The sequence below is a fragment of the Nannospalax galili genome, unplaced genomic scaffold (genome assembly GCF_000622305.1).
Source record: "Nannospalax galili isolate Female #2095 unplaced genomic scaffold, S.galili_v1.0 scaffold95, whole genome shotgun sequence".
NCBI classification, from domain to species: Eukaryota; Metazoa; Chordata; class Mammalia; order Rodentia; family Spalacidae; genus Nannospalax; species Nannospalax galili.
Genome location: NW_008342393.1, coordinates 5,174,026 through 5,191,479, shown reverse-complemented (window position 1 = coordinate 5,191,479; position 17,454 = coordinate 5,174,026). Strand labels below are relative to the sequence as shown.

General features: G+C 43.8%; 1 protein-coding gene across 2 annotated transcripts in view; it reads left to right on the top strand.

The window, feature by feature from the left end:
• Positions 1-4,918: 4,918 nt before the first annotated feature.
• The window catches only part of Ankrd40 (ankyrin repeat domain 40), a 15,341-nt gene continuing 2,805 nt past the window's right edge, over positions 4,919-17,454 (top strand). Inside the window, exons 1-4 of one of the 2 annotated variants that reach the window (XM_017799465.2) lie at positions 4,919-5,301; positions 10,591-10,766; positions 12,011-12,493; positions 14,902-15,083. In XM_017799465.2, coding sequence (XP_017654954.1) covers positions 5,168-5,301; positions 10,591-10,766; positions 12,011-12,493; positions 14,902-15,083 — 975 coding nt within the window. In that variant the 5' untranslated portion in view covers positions 4,919-5,167. The remainder of the gene's footprint in view (positions 5,302-10,590; positions 10,767-12,010; positions 12,494-14,901; positions 15,084-17,454) is intronic. The other variant, XM_008838374.3, reaches the window with a different exon arrangement.

Genomic DNA, 17,454 nt, shown 5'->3' with positions numbered 1-17,454 from the left:
CTCTTAACTGGGTAGCTCCACTTAAAGTCAGAAAAGCAAGCAAACAAAACAAAAACCACAAACAATAAACAGTTTTCTGGGCCAGGAGTATAGTTCAGTGGTAGAGGACTAGCCTGGCATGTGTGAGGCCCTGTGTCTGATCTTCAGCATCAAAAGAAATAAAGAAAAACAAAAAACAAAGGCCCTAAATAGCTCAGTTTGATTCAAAAGTGAGTTCAGGACTAGGGCGATGGCTTAGTCAATAAAGTACTTGTCTTGTGTACTGGATAGCATCAGTTGTCAACTTGACACACCTGGGAAGAGGGACGCTCAGTTGAGGAATTTCATTCATCAGATTGGCCTGTAGGTAAGTCTGTGGGGCATTTTCTTAAGTGTTGAGTGATGTAGGAGGACCCAGTCAGTTGTGGGCAGGGTTACCTCTGGGCAGGTAGTCCTGGGTTGTATAAGAAAGTAGACTGAGCACAGGCCAAAGCAAACTAGCAAGTAGCATTCCTCCATGGTCTCTGCTTCAGCTCTTACCTGCAGGTTCCTGCCTCAAGTCTCTGCCCTGGCTTCTCTCATTGATGAACTGTGATTGGGACATAAGCCAAATAAACTCTTTTCCCCCTAAGTTGGTTTTGGTCAGGGCGTTTTATCACAGCAACAGAAAAACAAACTAGAACATATTGCAAGAATGAAACCTGGAGTTTGGATCCATAGCACCCACTTCAAAAGCTGAGTGGAGGGGGTGGAGAGATGCCTCAGTGGTTAAGACACTGACTGCTCTTGCAGAGAACCCAGGTTCAATTCTCAGCACTCATATGGCCGCTAACACTGTCCATAACTTCAGTTCCAGGGGATCCAATGCCCTCTTCTGACCTCCGTGGGCATTGCATGGCCTGGGTGCACTTATCTACAGGTAGGCAATACATCCACACACATAAAATAAAAATAATAAAATAAGCCGGGCGTGGTGGTGCACACCTTTAATCCCAGCACTTGGGAGGCAGAGGCAGGTGGATCTCTGTGAGTTCGAGGCCAGCCTGGTCTATGTAGTGAGTTCCAGGACAGCTGGGGCTACAGGGAGACCCTGTCTCAAAAAGACAAAAAAATAAAATAAAATAAAATATTAAAAAAAAAAACAAAACCTGTGTGAAAGCCCAGTGTGGAATCCCAGCACTGGGGAGTGAGAGGTAGGCATATCTCTGTGAGTTTGAGGCCAGCCTAGTCTATATAATTCCAGGCTGGCTAGGGCTACATAGTGAAACCATTTCAAAAAAAAAATTGCTGAGTGAATCGACATCACACACTTATGAGGAGATCCCCAATTCCCAAGGCACACTGGTCAGCCAGTCTAGCTGAATTGGTGAGTTCCAGGATCAGGGAGAGACCCTGTTTCAACAATAATAATAATGTGGAGAAGCAATTAAGGAAGATGCCCCAGGTGCTCTGGGTTCACAAGCACATACATGTGTGCATCCACACACACGCACACACAAAGTGGATTCATGCTGGCTGGGCATGATACCCCATGCTTATAATCCAGCACTGGAGAGGTTGAGCAGAAGGAGTAATATGAGTTCAAGATAAGTTTGGGATATTTAATGAGATTCAGGCTAACCTAGCCTACAAATATTCTGTGTTACCCACTTCCTCCCCCCCAAAATGAATTCATGTTTAAACCATTATGAACCTCAAACCTCTTCATCCTTTGTCCAAATTCTGGCAGCACTATCTAGTCAGTCAGAAATCCAGGTGTTATCCTTGTTTTCGGACCATAGCTTCCTTCTTCCATCAGCAGCTCTTCCCTGACTTCTGCTTGCTGCATTTCTACATAGTCACTCAATCCACATCACAATCCTACAGATTAGCGCTTTATCCTTCCTGCTTCATGGATGCAGGATTTGAAGCACAGGAAGGTAAAATAGCTCATCCAATTTGAGGAGTGTCACAGCTGGTGACAAACCTGAGCAGACTGGCTTCTGGCTCCATGCTTACCCCCACTCTGCCTTACTATTCTATAGTAATACGTACTGCCCTCTTGCTCGGCTCATCTCCCATGCTACACAGTGTGTTTTGAAGTCAGGGACTGATTTGTTCATAGTAGCATCCTCAGTGACTAGGGTAGTGCCTGATACCCAGTGCAGGATGATCATCCAGCGAGCTGGGTAGTTCCTTAGAGACAAGACCAAGTATAGTCAAATGGAGGTATGGAGCATGTGTTAAGTTCCAATTGTTTATAACCAAGATTAAAAGTTTTGATTTTGTTTGTTTAAGACAAGATCTCTCTATGTAACTTTGGCTGGCCTGGTACTTGTTATATAGGTCAAACTGGCCTCCAACTCATAGAGATCCACCTGCCTCTGCCTCCTGAGTGCTGGGATCACAGGCATGAGTCACCACACCTAGCCAAGATTAAAAGTTTGTTTTTGGTTCCAGGTTTCAGAATAAGTTTTGTTTTTTTGTGGGGGCAGGGATTAAATATAGGGTTTGAAGGATGGGGTCTCAAGGATAGTCCTACTACTGAGCTCTATCTGTATCCCTCGGTGTTTTTTTTTTGTTGTTGTTTTGTTTTGTTTTTTAAACTTGAGAATTAATAAAGGATTGGAGACAAAGATCAATAGAGACTGGGTTTAAGGCTGGAGATGTAGCTTAATGTAGTGCTTGCCTAGCATGCATGAAGGCCTGACTTTAAACATGAAATAAGTAACATTTAAGCCACCTAATTAAATAACATTGAGTACATAATCCTCTTTTTTTTTTTTTTTTTTGGTGTTTTTGAGACAAGGTCTCCCTGTAGACCAGACTGGCCTCAAACTCACAGAGATTTGCCTGCCTCTGCCTCCCGTGCCAGGATGGCCTTGAACCCAAAGATTGGCCCGGCCTCTGCCTCCCAAGTGCCAGGATTAAAGGTGTGCACCACCACACCCAGCATGTTATAATCTTTTTAAGGAAAGAAAATTCAGCAAACTCTTATGAAAAAACTCATGGGTTTTGGAGTATAATTACCACCCAATTTTGTTGTTGTGCTCTATCAGTAAACATGACTACCTTTTTATAATGCATTTTTAATAAAATTTATTTTAAATATTTTATTTATTATTTTTATTTTATGTGTATATGTGTATTGCCTGCATGTATGTGTGTGCACCTGTGTTGTGCTGTGTCTCAGAGGTCAGAAGAGGGCTTCAGATTCCCCTGGAACTGGAGTTAAGGACGGTTCGTAGCCGCCATGTGGGTGCTGGGAATCGAACCTGGGTCCTCTGCAAGAGGAGTCAGTGCTGAGCCATCTCTCCAGCCCCTATTTATTTATTTTTTAAAGGCCTTTAAGGGCTAGTAAGATGACTCAGCAGTTAAGAGTACTGGCTGCTCTTCCAGAAGACCTGGGTTCCCAGTATCCACATGACAGCTAACTGTAGTCCATAACTCCAGTTCCAGGGAATCCAACACCCTCTTCTGGCCTCTGTGAACATTGCACATACATGGAGCACTTATATATACACATACAAAACACTCATATACATAAAATAAAAAGGCCTTAAAAAAGAGATTACCTGCCAGGCGTGGTGGCACATGCCTGTAGTCCCAGCACTTGGGAGGCAGAGGCAGGCAGATCTCTGTGAGTTCAAGGCCAGCCTGGTCTACATAGTAAGTTCCAGGACAGCTGGGGCTACAGGAAGACCCTGCTTCAAAAAGCCAAAAAAAACAAACGATTACTATATCCCATGTTACTCAAATTGTGTTAAATGACCCAGTCCGGATCCATTCATATCAGCTTCAGATGAAGTATCATGCTGGATCTGAGAATTAAAATTTAAATTGGAGGAACAAATAAATGTGTAAGCTCAAGCAGAGTTCCAGTTTGCATGAAGATAAATTTAAGTGTTTAGTCAGTTTATATTCAGCAGTATACGGTGTGCAGTGTGTACTGTGTGAATTACTGTATCATGATAAACAGATGCTGCTTTTTCTTAGACAAATGCTTGCTGTGCAGCCCTGGCAGCCCTGAGAGCTGGAAATGAAGACTCTATACCTAAATTTGTTACCTCCTATTTCATCTCTGTTGTCCAGGCCCTCCTCACTGCCTCCCCAGGGCGTTTTCCTTAATCCTCTCACCCCACCTGCAAAATTCTCCCCAGTGCCAAGTGAGGGATCTCTCCAAGGCACCTAGGCTCAGTAAAACAATATTTTCTTTTTCTCCCACTGGGTAGTAGAACAGTGCCAACCGAGGCTCTGAGTCTCATTAGATAGATTAGGCAAGGAGTCCTGCACACTGCTGTTTATAAACACACCATAGCTCTACACTTAGTGCCTGGGATAGCAACCAGGATGACTAAAACATATTTGCTGCTCTTCCTTCTTTGCATGACTTTCATGAAGAGTAATTATGATTTATAAGCTATAATGAATTAGTTTATAAAAACTGCAAACAGTGGTAATAATTTTCATGAAAGCCAACTTAGAAGGAATTTCTATAATGAGAGATAAAACAATAAATTAATAAATATTCTGGCTGAATGGTACCAAGCACTGACAAAAATAAGAAAAACAATGTCATCTATCTCTACAATGATGGGCACATTATAGTAGGATCTATTTTCAGCCCATTTTCTCGTCCTGCTGGGCAACAATTGGCTCAGATAAGGAAAAAGAGCCAACCAAACTTGCGGGAGGCGGAACCCACCAATTATTTTTGATGCCTGGTAAACAGCCTGCGCCAGAGGATAAGGTTTTTCTGGGTCTCAACACCCCCCCACCCCACCCCCGCCCCATTTTTTCATCTGTCTGTCCTCCTCCATGGAAGCTGCGGGGTGGGATGGGGTGTCTAAATATAGCCGATGAATCACAGCAGATAATACGGTGCAGTAGTTACATAAACAGCCAGCCCCGGCGGCGGGGCCGCGGATCGGAACGGAAAATATCTGGGTCAGGGTTGTCACACAGAATAGGGTCCCCCGGAGCCGGCCTTCCCAGGGGTGGTGGGGGAGGAGGCCTGGGCCTGCGGGCCACGAGCAGTCGGGGATCCACTGGCGGGCAGGACAGAGCACAGGGCCAGGCGCGGGCGGCGGCGCGAGCTGGGCGGGTGAGCCCAGCGCTCCCTCCTTATGGCCCGGAGCCGGCCGCGGAGGCGGCGGCGGCGCTGACAGGCTCGGGGCGGGGCGGCCGGGGGCCTTGGGCCCAGGGGAAGATGAGCGCCCTCCTAGAGCAGAAGGAGCAGCAGGAGAGGCTGCGGGAGGCCGCGGCCTTGGGGGACATTCGGGAGGTGCAAAAACTGGTGGAGAGCGGGGTGGATGTGAACTCCCAAAATGAGGTCAACGGCTGGTAAGTGGCAAGCGGGGGAGGCCTAGGGTTCAGGGCTGCTGGCTTGGGGTGTGGAGCAGTCAGCGGTGACCTGGGCCGAGCGCCGCCCTAGGATGCCGGGCTAAGGTGAGGCCTGGGAGTTCAGACCTCGCAGGTTGTACCCTCAGGAGGTGAACCCTGCCTCCATTACTCGTGCAGTCGGGAGTGCATCCTGCCCAAATCTTTCCCTGCGTGGTCCACCGCGGGCAGCGCCCACCTGTACCCAGGACCTCACGCCATCCCCCGACCCCCCTGGCTAACTTGACCAGAATCTTGCTAGAGGCCATGATTCTCACCCTGGGACTCTGAGCTAGATCTTACCAGGCTTGAGTTATTTTCCGTGGGCGCTTCTGAAGAACACCTGGTACAGAGGTAAAAGCATAAACAACCAACCAAATGTCAGTCTTAAAACTAGTACGATTAATTTAGCCAACACAAGGAGAAGAAACAACTACAAAAAACTCACCACTTGCATCAGTGCTTTGCCTCTTTGGTTCCAATGCAAGAGTGATTTGCTGGTCTTAACTCACCAAGAGAGCCACTTGCCTCTGCCTCTTGAGTGCTGGAACTAAAGGCATGCACCACCACCCCAGCAGAAGTCTCATTTTAAGATGTGATCAAGTCTTTAGTTTCAAGTTACTGAATGTGATATTATTTTGCCCTTTTTGCATTCACATTAAAAAAAATTTTTTTTTTTTTTTGTCTTTTTTAGACAGGGTCTTCATGTAGTCCTGGCTGTCCTAGAACTCACTATGTAGACCAAGCTGGCCTGGAACTCATAAAGAGCCACTTGCCTCTTCTTCCCAAGTGGCTGAGATTAATGGTATGCGTCACCATGCCCAGTTCACATTTAAATTTTTATTTGAGCAAGATAATGTTTAGGTAACCTATTTTGCTAGTTTAAAGTGAATTTTAAAATGTTTTATTTTTTTCTTTGTAGAGTCCTGCATTTTGGATCTGAAAGGGGTTCTGGAGATAGTTTACATCCCATCTTGCTCTGGTCATACAATTGTTAATATTATCATAGTCAGAACTGAGGTTTCCTTACTTCCTAAGAAATCTATCACCCTTCCCCCCGACCCTCCAAAAAAGCCTGGGTATCTGTCCACAGCCAGGAAACAGTGCGTGCTACTTTCTTGTTTTGTTTGAAAGTGTAAGCAAACTAACCTGTGGTTGTGTTTGCATTGCCCTGGCTTATAAAACTGTGAATTACCGTTTTGGCACTGGGAGGCAGTGCTGTACAGAATAAGAAGCCTGATCTCTCCGTTCCTGCCTGTGTGACTTTGCCTGAGTTATTTCATTTTCCAGTTATTTCAGAAGTGTCCTTAGCTTTTACTGAGATGAAGGATAAGAAATAGCTCACATGTATTGAACTTACTCTGTAGTACAGATGTGGGTTGGAGCACTTGATGTATATTATCTCATTCACAACTACTTGGGGCCATAGCTATTGTTATTTTCACCATCAGGCATAGGACGAAACCGAAGCCCCAGGAAAGTTTAGTAAATTATCCAGTTTGCAAAATGCCTCTAAATTCTTGAATTTGGGATTTAGCAATTCTCTATTACTGTTAGCTTTTAAGTAACTGGTCGAGGTGAACACTGGGCCTGTCGTCTGACCCTCAGCACAATGTCTGCTGTGTGGCTGAGGTGCAGTCAATGTTAGGTGAGTCTGAAGTAACCTGAAGAGTCTTCTCATAGATTTAAATCCAACCTGATGCCAATTTATTCAATCTCAGAACAAATTCCAGTTCCCCCTGTCCCCCTTATGCTCTCTTCCTGATGCTTTGAGTGTTTCTCATCTTAGCAAAGAGGCCAGAATGCTTGGCCCCCTCCTCAGTCTCTATCTTTCCCTCATATCCAACAAACTGTCAGTCAGCCAATTCTGCCACCTCCATGTTCAGACAAAGACCTCACAAGCTCTACCATTACACTTCTGTACAAAACTCCCACCATGTGTCTTGCTATATTATTGCATAGTCCCCTAACTAGTCTCCTTACTTATACTTAACAGTCTTAACTCAGTGACCAGAGGGATTCTGAGTTAGAACAACTTGGATCATTTCACTCTGCTAAAAATCCTCTAATGCCCCTATCTTCTCTCAGAAGAAGCCAGTTTCTACTCCCTGTCACTCTCCTACCTTTGGGCCTCATCTCTTGAGATCTGCCTCCTTGCTCACTTCTTTCCATTCCTCTGGCCTCTTTGCTTTTCCTGGAACAATAGGCATAGCCCTGATTCAAGGCTTGCATTTTTGCCTTCCCTCTTCCTAGAAAGTTTTTCTTCTAGATAACCTGTGTTTTGCTCTTTGTCGTCCTTTAAATTTTAGTTTAGATATCAACCTTCTTGGTGAGGTTTTTTCCTCGGCCTTCAATATGAAATTGTATACGTCCCCAACCCCTCTGTTCCCTAGTCTTACTCCGCTCTATTGACCCTGTAACAGTCTCTACCTAGGATACTTCATAATTTCCTTATCTGCCATTTGTCTCAGCTTCCTTGACTATAAAATGAAGGAGGAATGTTTATAATAGTAATTTGCCTCCCCCACCACTTTTTTTGAGACAGGGTCTTACAGTGTAGCCCTGGCTGGCCTGGAACTCATTATGTAGATCTGGCTGACCTCAAAGAGATCTGCTTGCCTATGCATCCCAAGTGCTGGGATTAAAGGTGTGTGTCACTATGCCCAGCTTTTTAAAAAAATTTTTCTGAAACTTAGTTTCACTATGTTGCTTCCACTGGCCTTAACTCTTGGGCTCATTCAGTTCTTCTGCCTCAGTCTCCTGTGTAGCTGGGACTGTAGGCAAACACTATGGCATCCAGCTCCTCAGGGATATTTTGAAGAGTAAATGAATAGAGTCTTTAGAATGGTGTTCAACATGTAAAGTGTTATATTTGTGTCAGCTATTGTTATTTTCTTACTACTAAGGAGCATGTTGGGTAGTGGCACATAAAGTTACCCAGAGGGGAAAATACTCTTTTCAGCACTGAAGAGTGGATGGTGACTGCTTTCAGTTCTTGGTTGCTCAGTAAGCACAGTTTCAGCAGTGATGAATGATGCTCAGTTGACGAACAATGCCCAGAGCCTCTGGTCTGAAATATTTCCCAGCACTGACAGGATGTTCTGACAGCAAATCTAATGTTAAGGGAGTTGAAGTTCAAAGATAGAGTTTCCACATCAATTGTAATTCAAGTGTCATGCATACCCTTTGGCTTTTAGGAATGAATATGATAGTTTATAAAGAGGTTGAAAATACTACTTGGCTGCAGTGGCTATGAGTTATGGCTGCCCAGAGCCACACCACTCTGGACTGTAAATAATGATCCCTGAGGGGTTCAGGGTGGCAGGGACGTGCTATGGTGACTTAACCTCACTTCACATGGTGATGCTGAGACTACTGGGTTTGTCTGAGTCTCTCAGACCCACTCACAGTAAATTACTCTGTTACTCTCCAGCTTGCCATGAACAAGTGATTTACTACTAGTAAGTGAGCACTTATTTCCAAAAGGGAGTACATGTTTCTCATCCTGCTCCATTCATTTCTTAGTGCTTACTTGTAAGAATTCATTTTTCAAGCCTATGCCACAGACATCTACATGCAAACACTATGGGCCACAGTTTGCCCAGGATCAAGGATATTTTGGATTCTTCTACTCTAAGCAATGCCCATCTTATCCTAGGTCTACCCATTAAGTAATAAGAAATAAGCACTTAGCACTTGGACTGGAGAGGTAGTTCAATGGTAGAGTGCTTGCCTAACATTTATGAGGCCCTTGGTTCAATCCCCAGTAACACACGCACACACTCACAGGCATTCCTGTGTGTCAAGTAGATACTTCCTTATGTGCATGGAGTCTCCATGAAGACTCTTCTGCTGAGTATGTAGCTCAGTGATCTAGTACTTGCCTAGCATGTGTGAGGCCCTGGATTCTAGCACCACACACACAAAAAAGTCTCTTCCCAGGCTGGGCATGGTGGGGTATGCCTTTAATCCCAGGCAGAGGCAGGACTGTCATCAGAGTACACTGGGTGGTGGGTAACGGTGTAGAATGTCATTCTGAAACATCAGTGGCGTTGCTCTGTAAGTCATGTGCACGGGGCAAATCAGCTTTTCCCTAGAATCAAATGAACTTTCCAGGTAGATGTGCTTCCCTGGTTAGTGACCTAATTCTCACACTTTCTTCATCTTGTCTGTGTTTCACTATAAGCTCTGAAGATGTTTATCTCAGTTAAAGCAGAGCACTGATGAATAAGAACATTTTAAAATGAAAAAAAGTATTTTCCTTCCATAGTAGGCATTCTGCTTTAGCACCTGAGTATAAATTTACTCCAAATCTTTTTACTTCTGTTAAGATGGCATTTTTGCTGGATGCTAATTGCCTTTCTATATAGTATTAAAATAATAGCCCTTTAGAGTCCGCAGCACCTCTATGTGCACAATATTACATAATTAGTTTTACTTAAATGAGTCTGTTACATTAGAAGGGTCTATTGTGAGATGTTTGAGTTGGCGTGTTTTCAGTGCCTTAGGAGCTGAAGGTGTGTGCATTACCTTTCATTTAAGCAGATGAAGATATGTTTGCAGCCTTCTGGAGAGATTTAGAGAAGCCAGCTTTTTGAAAAATTGACATTTGGAAATTGGGGGGTGGGGTGGTAGGAAAGAAAAAGAGGAAAAGGAAGTAAGCAATTAAGATTCACATAGTAATCCCTGCCTTAGTAGTGCCTGACGTGATAGAAGCTGCAGGTAGAGATGGTTATTAGCCTGACAACATTTAATCTTCAACTGGCACTTGGTGCGTACAAAGTGCATTTTCATAGTCCTAAAAATAAATGAGGCAACGTGGAAATATATTTGAAAGAGACCAAGAGGCCCTAATGGAGGTTACTGATAGAGTACCATCCTGAAGTCTCATGGGAGTTGGCCAGCCAGGCAGCAGTCTTTGGAAGCCCTGGGAATGAAAGCTCCTGGGATAAATTAATATTTCTCATGGCCTAGAGATTAAAAGAAAAACTTTTTTTTCAGTGCTGGAATTCAAATTGAACCCAGGACCTTGTGCAGTCTAGGCAAGCACTCTACCATTGAGTTACAGCTCCAGTCCCAGGAAGAAAACTAAATTTTAAGCATATTAAATATTTTCATCAAGTGCTTGATAAAATGACAAGTTGAGGTTACCAGCCTGGCTTCTTGCTTCTAGTTGAACTCTTACAAGATTATGTGTATTTATTTACTTATGTTTATAATTTGAAATCTCAAATCACCTCTCCTCTCTTTCAGTCATTCTTTTTCATTTCTTTGGGACAGGACCTGTTTACACTGGGCATGTAAACGCAACCATGGGCAGGTGGTCTCTTACCTACTAAAATCAGGAGCTGACAAAGAGATTCTTACCACGAAAGGAGAAATGCCAGTGCAATTAACATCCAGGAGAGAAATCAGGAAGATTATGGGAGGTGAGTCTGTGTGTGGGACATTTGAATTTGTCAAACAGTTTAAGACTTGTATTATTGGCCACATTCTTTTTTAAAAATTTTTAATTGAATTTTTGTGTATTTCATATATAAAATCATCTTTATACCTTCTTTCCCCTTCCCCTTTGGCACCCCTCCCATAGCCGCCCCCGCCCACTGGAGTTCATACATTCTGTCATTTGTATTAAGGCCCATTATGTAAAGTTAGTGTTCTGAGATGTCCCTCATCCACCAGGGTTTAGTCTGCCTATCTAGAGTATCTCCCTTCAAGAAGATCAGCTCTTCCTCACCCAGCAATAATCAACTGCCAATAATTTGACTAAGACTGGGGCTTGCTGTTCATTTCCACAGTTATGTGCTGGGTTTTTGTCTGCCTAAGTTTGCATGGGTCTTGTACATGCTGACACCATTACTGTAGGTTTGTATGAGAAGGGTCCCAGGAGCCTGTAGGACTATTTCCATATGGTCATGTACCTCTGGCCTGGCTCTTACAATCTTTCCGCCCCCTTTTCTACAATGGTTCCTGAGCCCTGGGTGGGTGGACTTCAATATAGGAGTCCTGTCCAAGGACCCACACTCTGCTGACTCTTATTCTCTGCATTTTGGCCATTTGTGGCCTTTTGTGTTCCTGGCCCTTGGTTGCATGAGGGAGCTTCATTGTTTTTGTTTGTTTGAGACAGGGTCTCCCTGTAGCCACAGCTGGCCTGGAACTCACTGTATAGACCAGGCTGGCCTCCGTCTCACCTAGAGGTGCACCACCACACCTAACTACTGACCACATTCTTTTTTGTTCTTGTTTTTGTTTTTTGGTCTTTTGAGACAGAGTCTCCCTGTAGCCCCAGCTGGCCTGAAATTCACTATGTAGACCAGGCTGGCCTCAAACTCATAGAGATCCACCTGCCTCTGCCTCCCAAGTGCTGGTATTAAAGGCGTGAGCCACCACGCCCAGCATGACCACATTCTTGATGCTGTATCAGATAGTCTGTTTCTCAAAGTTAATTACTATGCCAAGAGAGTAATTCCATGCTGTTTCTAGGAGGTCAACATTATGTTGTTGTTTCTTTTAATTTGTAAAACTGAAGACAATGGTAATCATAACCCTAATGAGATAGTCTTTTCTCTTCTGGCCTGAAGAGGCAGTCACATTCTAAACGGTACCAGCTTCCAAGACACTCCTTTCTTGGGACTTTTTAAAGATCTCTCTTGTTCTGTATTTTATTTTTCAGTGGAAGAAGATGATGACGACGATGACCTCCCCCAGATAAAGAAGGAGTCAGAACTGCCCTTTGTTCCCAACTATTTGGCCAACCCAGCCTTCCCTTTTATCTATACCCCCACAGCAGAAGATTCAGCCCCACTGCAGAATGGGGGCCCATCCATACCCCCAGCGTCACCCCCTGTGGATGGCTCGCCTCCATTGCTGCCCCCTGGGGAACCCCCACTGTTAGGGGCCTTTCCCAGGGATCACACCTCTTTGGCACTGGTTCAGAATGGTGATGTTTCTGCCCCCTCTGCCATACTCAGAACACCAGAAAGCACAAAACCGGGTCCTGTTTGCCAGCCACCAGTGAGTCAGAGCCGCTCCCTGTTCTCTTCTGTTCCAACCAAGCCACCTGTGTCTCTAGAGCCTCAAAACGGGACATATGCAGGACCAGTGCCGGCATTCCAGCCATTTTTCTTCACTGGAGCATTTCCATTTAATATGCAAGGTAACCCCTTAACAGCAAACAGCCTCTGCAACAGGGGAGTGAGGTTTATTGTTATATAATTGGGGTATACTTATAAAATTAGAGGAAAGTTGTAAGATTTGTATAAGGAACTCCCTTTAGTCAATTTCACAAATTGTTTACTTTTTGCCCTTTTACCATACAATAATTAAATATTATTCCTATTCTGTGATTCCTAAGAACAAGAATTTTCTTTTATAGTGCAAATATTGAATTTAGGAAATGCAACTTTGATATACTGCTGATTGGTAATTGGTAGTTTAAATTCTGTTTGTTGTTTCAACAGTGTCCATTGCATTAGTTGTTATACCATTTTATTCTCTAATCTGGAACATTCAGCATCTTTTTTCTATAATTTTTGACTCTATATTTTTTAAGTGTTCAGGGCATTTATTTGGGAAAAGCATGGCTTTTCAGCATTCCTTCTCTGTTTACTAGTTGGTATTCTGTTATAAAGAAGGACTTTCTGGGGCTGGAAAGATGGCTCAGCAGTTAACAGCACTGACTGCTCTTACAGAGGACCCAGCACCTACAATCATCGGACTAACTCCAGTTCTAGGGGGATCTGATGCTCTCTTCTGGCCTTTTTGGTCATTGCATGCATGTGGTACACTTTTATGAAGGCAAAACACTCATACACATAAAATAAAAATAAATAAAGGCCCCCCCCCGCCAAAAGATGTTCCCTTCTCCCCCATTTATATCAGTATGAACTCATGATTTTTCTAGTCAGTGGATTGTAATTTGTTTCACTCGTTATTTGATGTTTATATTATTCCTTTGAATATATCTCCATCATTCTTGGAACATTTCCTTACTTTCTAGTCCAACAAGATATTGTAGGTCTATAGTGTTGCTTTCCTGGCACCACACTTCTAGGAGTCCTGGTTTCTTTTTTTTTTTTTTGGGTAGAGACTTGGCTTTAAAAAGCAGGATTTGGGGGCCTGGAGGGATGGTTGAGCGGTTAAAAGCACTGACTGCTCTTGCAGAGGACCCAGGTTTGATTCCCAGCACCCATATGGCAGCTACAAGCCGTCCTTGACTCTGGTTCCAGGGGACTCCGACACCTTCTTCTGACCTCTGCGGCACTGCACGACATGGGTGCACTTGCATACCTGCAGGCACTACACTCATAACACATAAAATGAAAATAATAAAATATTAAAAAAAGAAAAGCAGGATATAGGCACTAGGTGTCCTCCTTGCTAAAGGTATGTTGGCTTTTCTAGGCTTAAATCAGAGAACAAGAGAAGGGAAAGGAAGGGGAGAAGGAAAAGGGGAGGAGAAGGAAGCAAAAAAGCGTATGTATACGTACATTTATATATGCGTAAGTATACGTATTTATCATGTGCGTGTATACTTATTCATATGTATATGTATATTACTCTATATCATTTTCAGAACATTAGAAACCATAAGTTCATTTTAATAGCTCCAATTCCAGTAAAATACTATAGAGTCCAGTATGGACTTACTTTTCCTATTTACCTACAATTAGCTTCCTAATTTTGAGGACCTAGTACTACAGATGCTGCTATCAGTGGTCCAGCAATGCTGTGAGGGATCCACACTTTAGGAAGAGGCAGAATCACCAAATGTATGAAATACTTGGCTTGGGTCCTCTTGGCACTCAGATTCAGAATATAAAGGCAGATTGCTTCCATCTCTGACCCATGAATAATAGTGTTATTTACTCCAAAGCCAGGATCACTCCTTTGTCAAGGTGCACTATTTCAAATCATAACTTATGTCACAGTGGGGTTTTGTTGACGTTGTTGTTGTTACTTTGCTTTTTTGATTTGTTTTGATGTTTTGAGAACAAAGTCTCACTATGTAGACCAGGCTGGCCTGGAACCTGTGGTCCTTGTCTGTGCCTCTGAAGTTCTGGTATTACAAGAGTGAAGTACCACCCTTGCCTGGCTACTTTACTATCTTTATTTCAAAGAGTTTAATATTTCACAAATACCTTTAGATCCATAATTATCGAATCTTCTCAGAGTACCTCACACACCATATCTTGCCCTTGTCATCTTTCAGACCTCTTCTCTTTTCCCTACCCATGTGTATTTGGTACTCAAACCCATTCTGAAGTCTTTACCTCCTGAGCGCCAATGATAGAGATAAGGGACCCTTTTGTACAGCAAGGGGGGCTGCTCCAGTTCCTTTGTTCTTGGTGAACTACAGCAGAGAAGATGGTGCAGGAAACCACCCAGGCAGAGCCAGGATTAGGTGTAAACAAATCCCACTGACTGACCATGGTTTTCTCATGGGTGGCACAGACCTTTGGTACTAGGCATGATTAAATGTAGCCATCTTCTGGAGCACACCTTAAATTCCATGCACCGTGCTACTCCAGACTATACCTTACCATTTCCCCTTTTTGTTTCTAGAGCTGGTACTCAAAGTGAGGATTCAGAACCCATCTCTTCGAGAAAATGACTTCATTGAAATTGAACTAGACCGACAGGAGCTCACTTACCAAGAACTGCTCAGAGTGAGTTGCTGTGAGCTGGGTGTTAATCCAGATCAAGTGGAAAAGATCAGAAAGTTACCCAATACTCTGTTAAGAAAGGTAAGATAAGTCTGCTAAGTATGAGTGGCTGCTTTTTGCATTTGGAACATATCTAACTTCTTCCTTGGCTATATGAGTCATAGCAGTATGAAAAGCAAATAGAAAAAGACTGAGGAGGGCTGAGGCAAAGCTTGTGCTTTTCATGTGTAAGGCCCTGGGTTCAATCCCCAGTACTCCCACCTCCCCCAACTTCTAAATATAGTCAGAGAACTCTTTCCCTTTGTCTGAGTCCACAGAGATCCTGACTTATTTTGTATGTTTGTTTATTTGTTTGCTTGTTTGTTTGTTTTTGGTCTTTTTGAGACAGGATCTTCCTGTAGCCCCAGCTGGCCTGGCCCTTGCTATGTAGACCACCAGGCTGGCCTTGATCTCACAGAGATCCACTTGCCTCTGCCTCCCGGGTGCTGAGACTAAAGGCCTGTGCCACCATGCCCTGCTTATGTTTTGTTTTTTAAGATAGGGTCTCTCCAGCAGGATATGTGCAGTGCTCGTGGAGGGAAAGGCCTACTTGCTTTCAGCTATAGGGTAAAAGAGTTTGAGTTTCCCAATATCCTAGATCTGGTCTTAGAAACTTTAATCCTGTCCTCCCATCTTGGACTGTCCTGGGGGCTCAAACAAAAAAAAAAAAAACAGGGTCTCCTTGTAGTTCCAACTGGCCTGGGACTTGCTATGTAGATCAGGCTGGCCTCCATCTCACAGAGATCCTCTGCCTCCTGGGTGCTGGGATTAAAGGTGTGTGCTACCATGCCTGGCTATTATTTATTTACTTATTTATTTTATGTGTGTGTTTTGCCTGCATGTAAATGCACCTGTGTTATGCAATGCCTGCAAAGGCCAGAAGAGGGCATTGGATTCCCTGGAACTAGGGTTACAAATGGTTGGGTAGCTACCATGCAGTTGCTGGGACCCAGACTTGTGTCCTCTGAAAGAGTAGCCAGTGCTTTTAACCACTGAACCATCTCTCCAGCCTTTCTTTTTTTTTTTTTTTTTTTTGGAGACAGGTTCTTGATATGTAGCCATGACTGGCCTCTCCTCAGTGTGTCCTGGGCTGGCCCTCCTCCCTCAGCCTGGGATTATAGGTGTGAGCTATCACTCTAGGCTATCCTGGCATTTTTGAAGGTTATAGGATACAGGTGTTAATGAGGATCTGTCTTCAGTTGTTTCTGCAATGACCTGTGGGCATTAGTGCACTATTAGGGTGTATTTTGCATTTAGCAAGATGAGACTGGACTTCAGTTACTTAAAAGCCCACCTGGATATCTCTATGGTTCTCTCACCAGCTCTGGATTCTCCAACATCAAGTTTCTGACTTCTTTGGGTCCCTGGGAAAACTGATGTCCGCTTGCCTGTCCCTTCAAGGCATGCTCTTCCTGCAGCACAGGCTGTTGGGCTTTCTTCATCGTGCCCAGGTCACACTGGGGACTGCTTACCTGCCTAAGGGATTTCATTTTCCTTCTGGATTGAAGTTGGGCTAAGACATTGGCATAAGTACAACCCACCACAGACATAAGCTGCTCCTCTTAATCTGTTTCTCTGGGATGGCAAGATGGTTCAGCAGGTGACCTTAGTTCAATCCTCAGGATCTTCCACATGGTGGAAGGAGAGAATTGATCCTCCAAGTTGTCCTCTGAACTCCACATGTGTCATGGCATGAGCACAGCCACATGTGTGTGCACACATACAAAATAAATAGATCTCACCAGGGGCTGGAGAGATGCTCAGTGGTTAAGAGCACTGGCTGCTGTTGCAGAGGACCCAGGTTCAATACTCATCACCTACATGGTGGCTAACAACTGTCTGTAACTCCAGTTCCAGGGGATCTGACCCCTCTTCTGACCTCCATGGGCATTGCATGACATGGATGCGCTTACATACATGTGGGCAATACAATCATACACATAAAACTAAAAATAATAAATAGGAGCTGGAGAGATGGCTCAGTGGTTAAGCACACTGACTGTTCTTGCAGAAGACCCAGGTTCGAATCCCAGCACCCACATGGCAGCTAACAACTGTCCGTAACTCCAGTTCCAGGGGATCTGACAGTCTTTTCTGTCCTCTGTGGGCATTGCATGACCCAGGTGCACTTATCTACATGCAGGCATGATATTCATACACATAAAATAAAAATAATAATAAACAAAATATTTTAAAAATAAGCTGCTTTCCTTCTAAGGAATTATTTCTGGAAACGTCATATTTTTCATCCATAAGAATTTTGAAAAAAAAAGGATTTTTTTCCCATATCCAAATTTACCAGCACCTCACCATTATTCAGTTGTGAATTTGGCCCAAGCTTCCTGATAGTCAATCCAAAGAGTGAAACTTGCTACTTTCAAAGAACATTATAGCTCTCAAGACAGGAAAACAG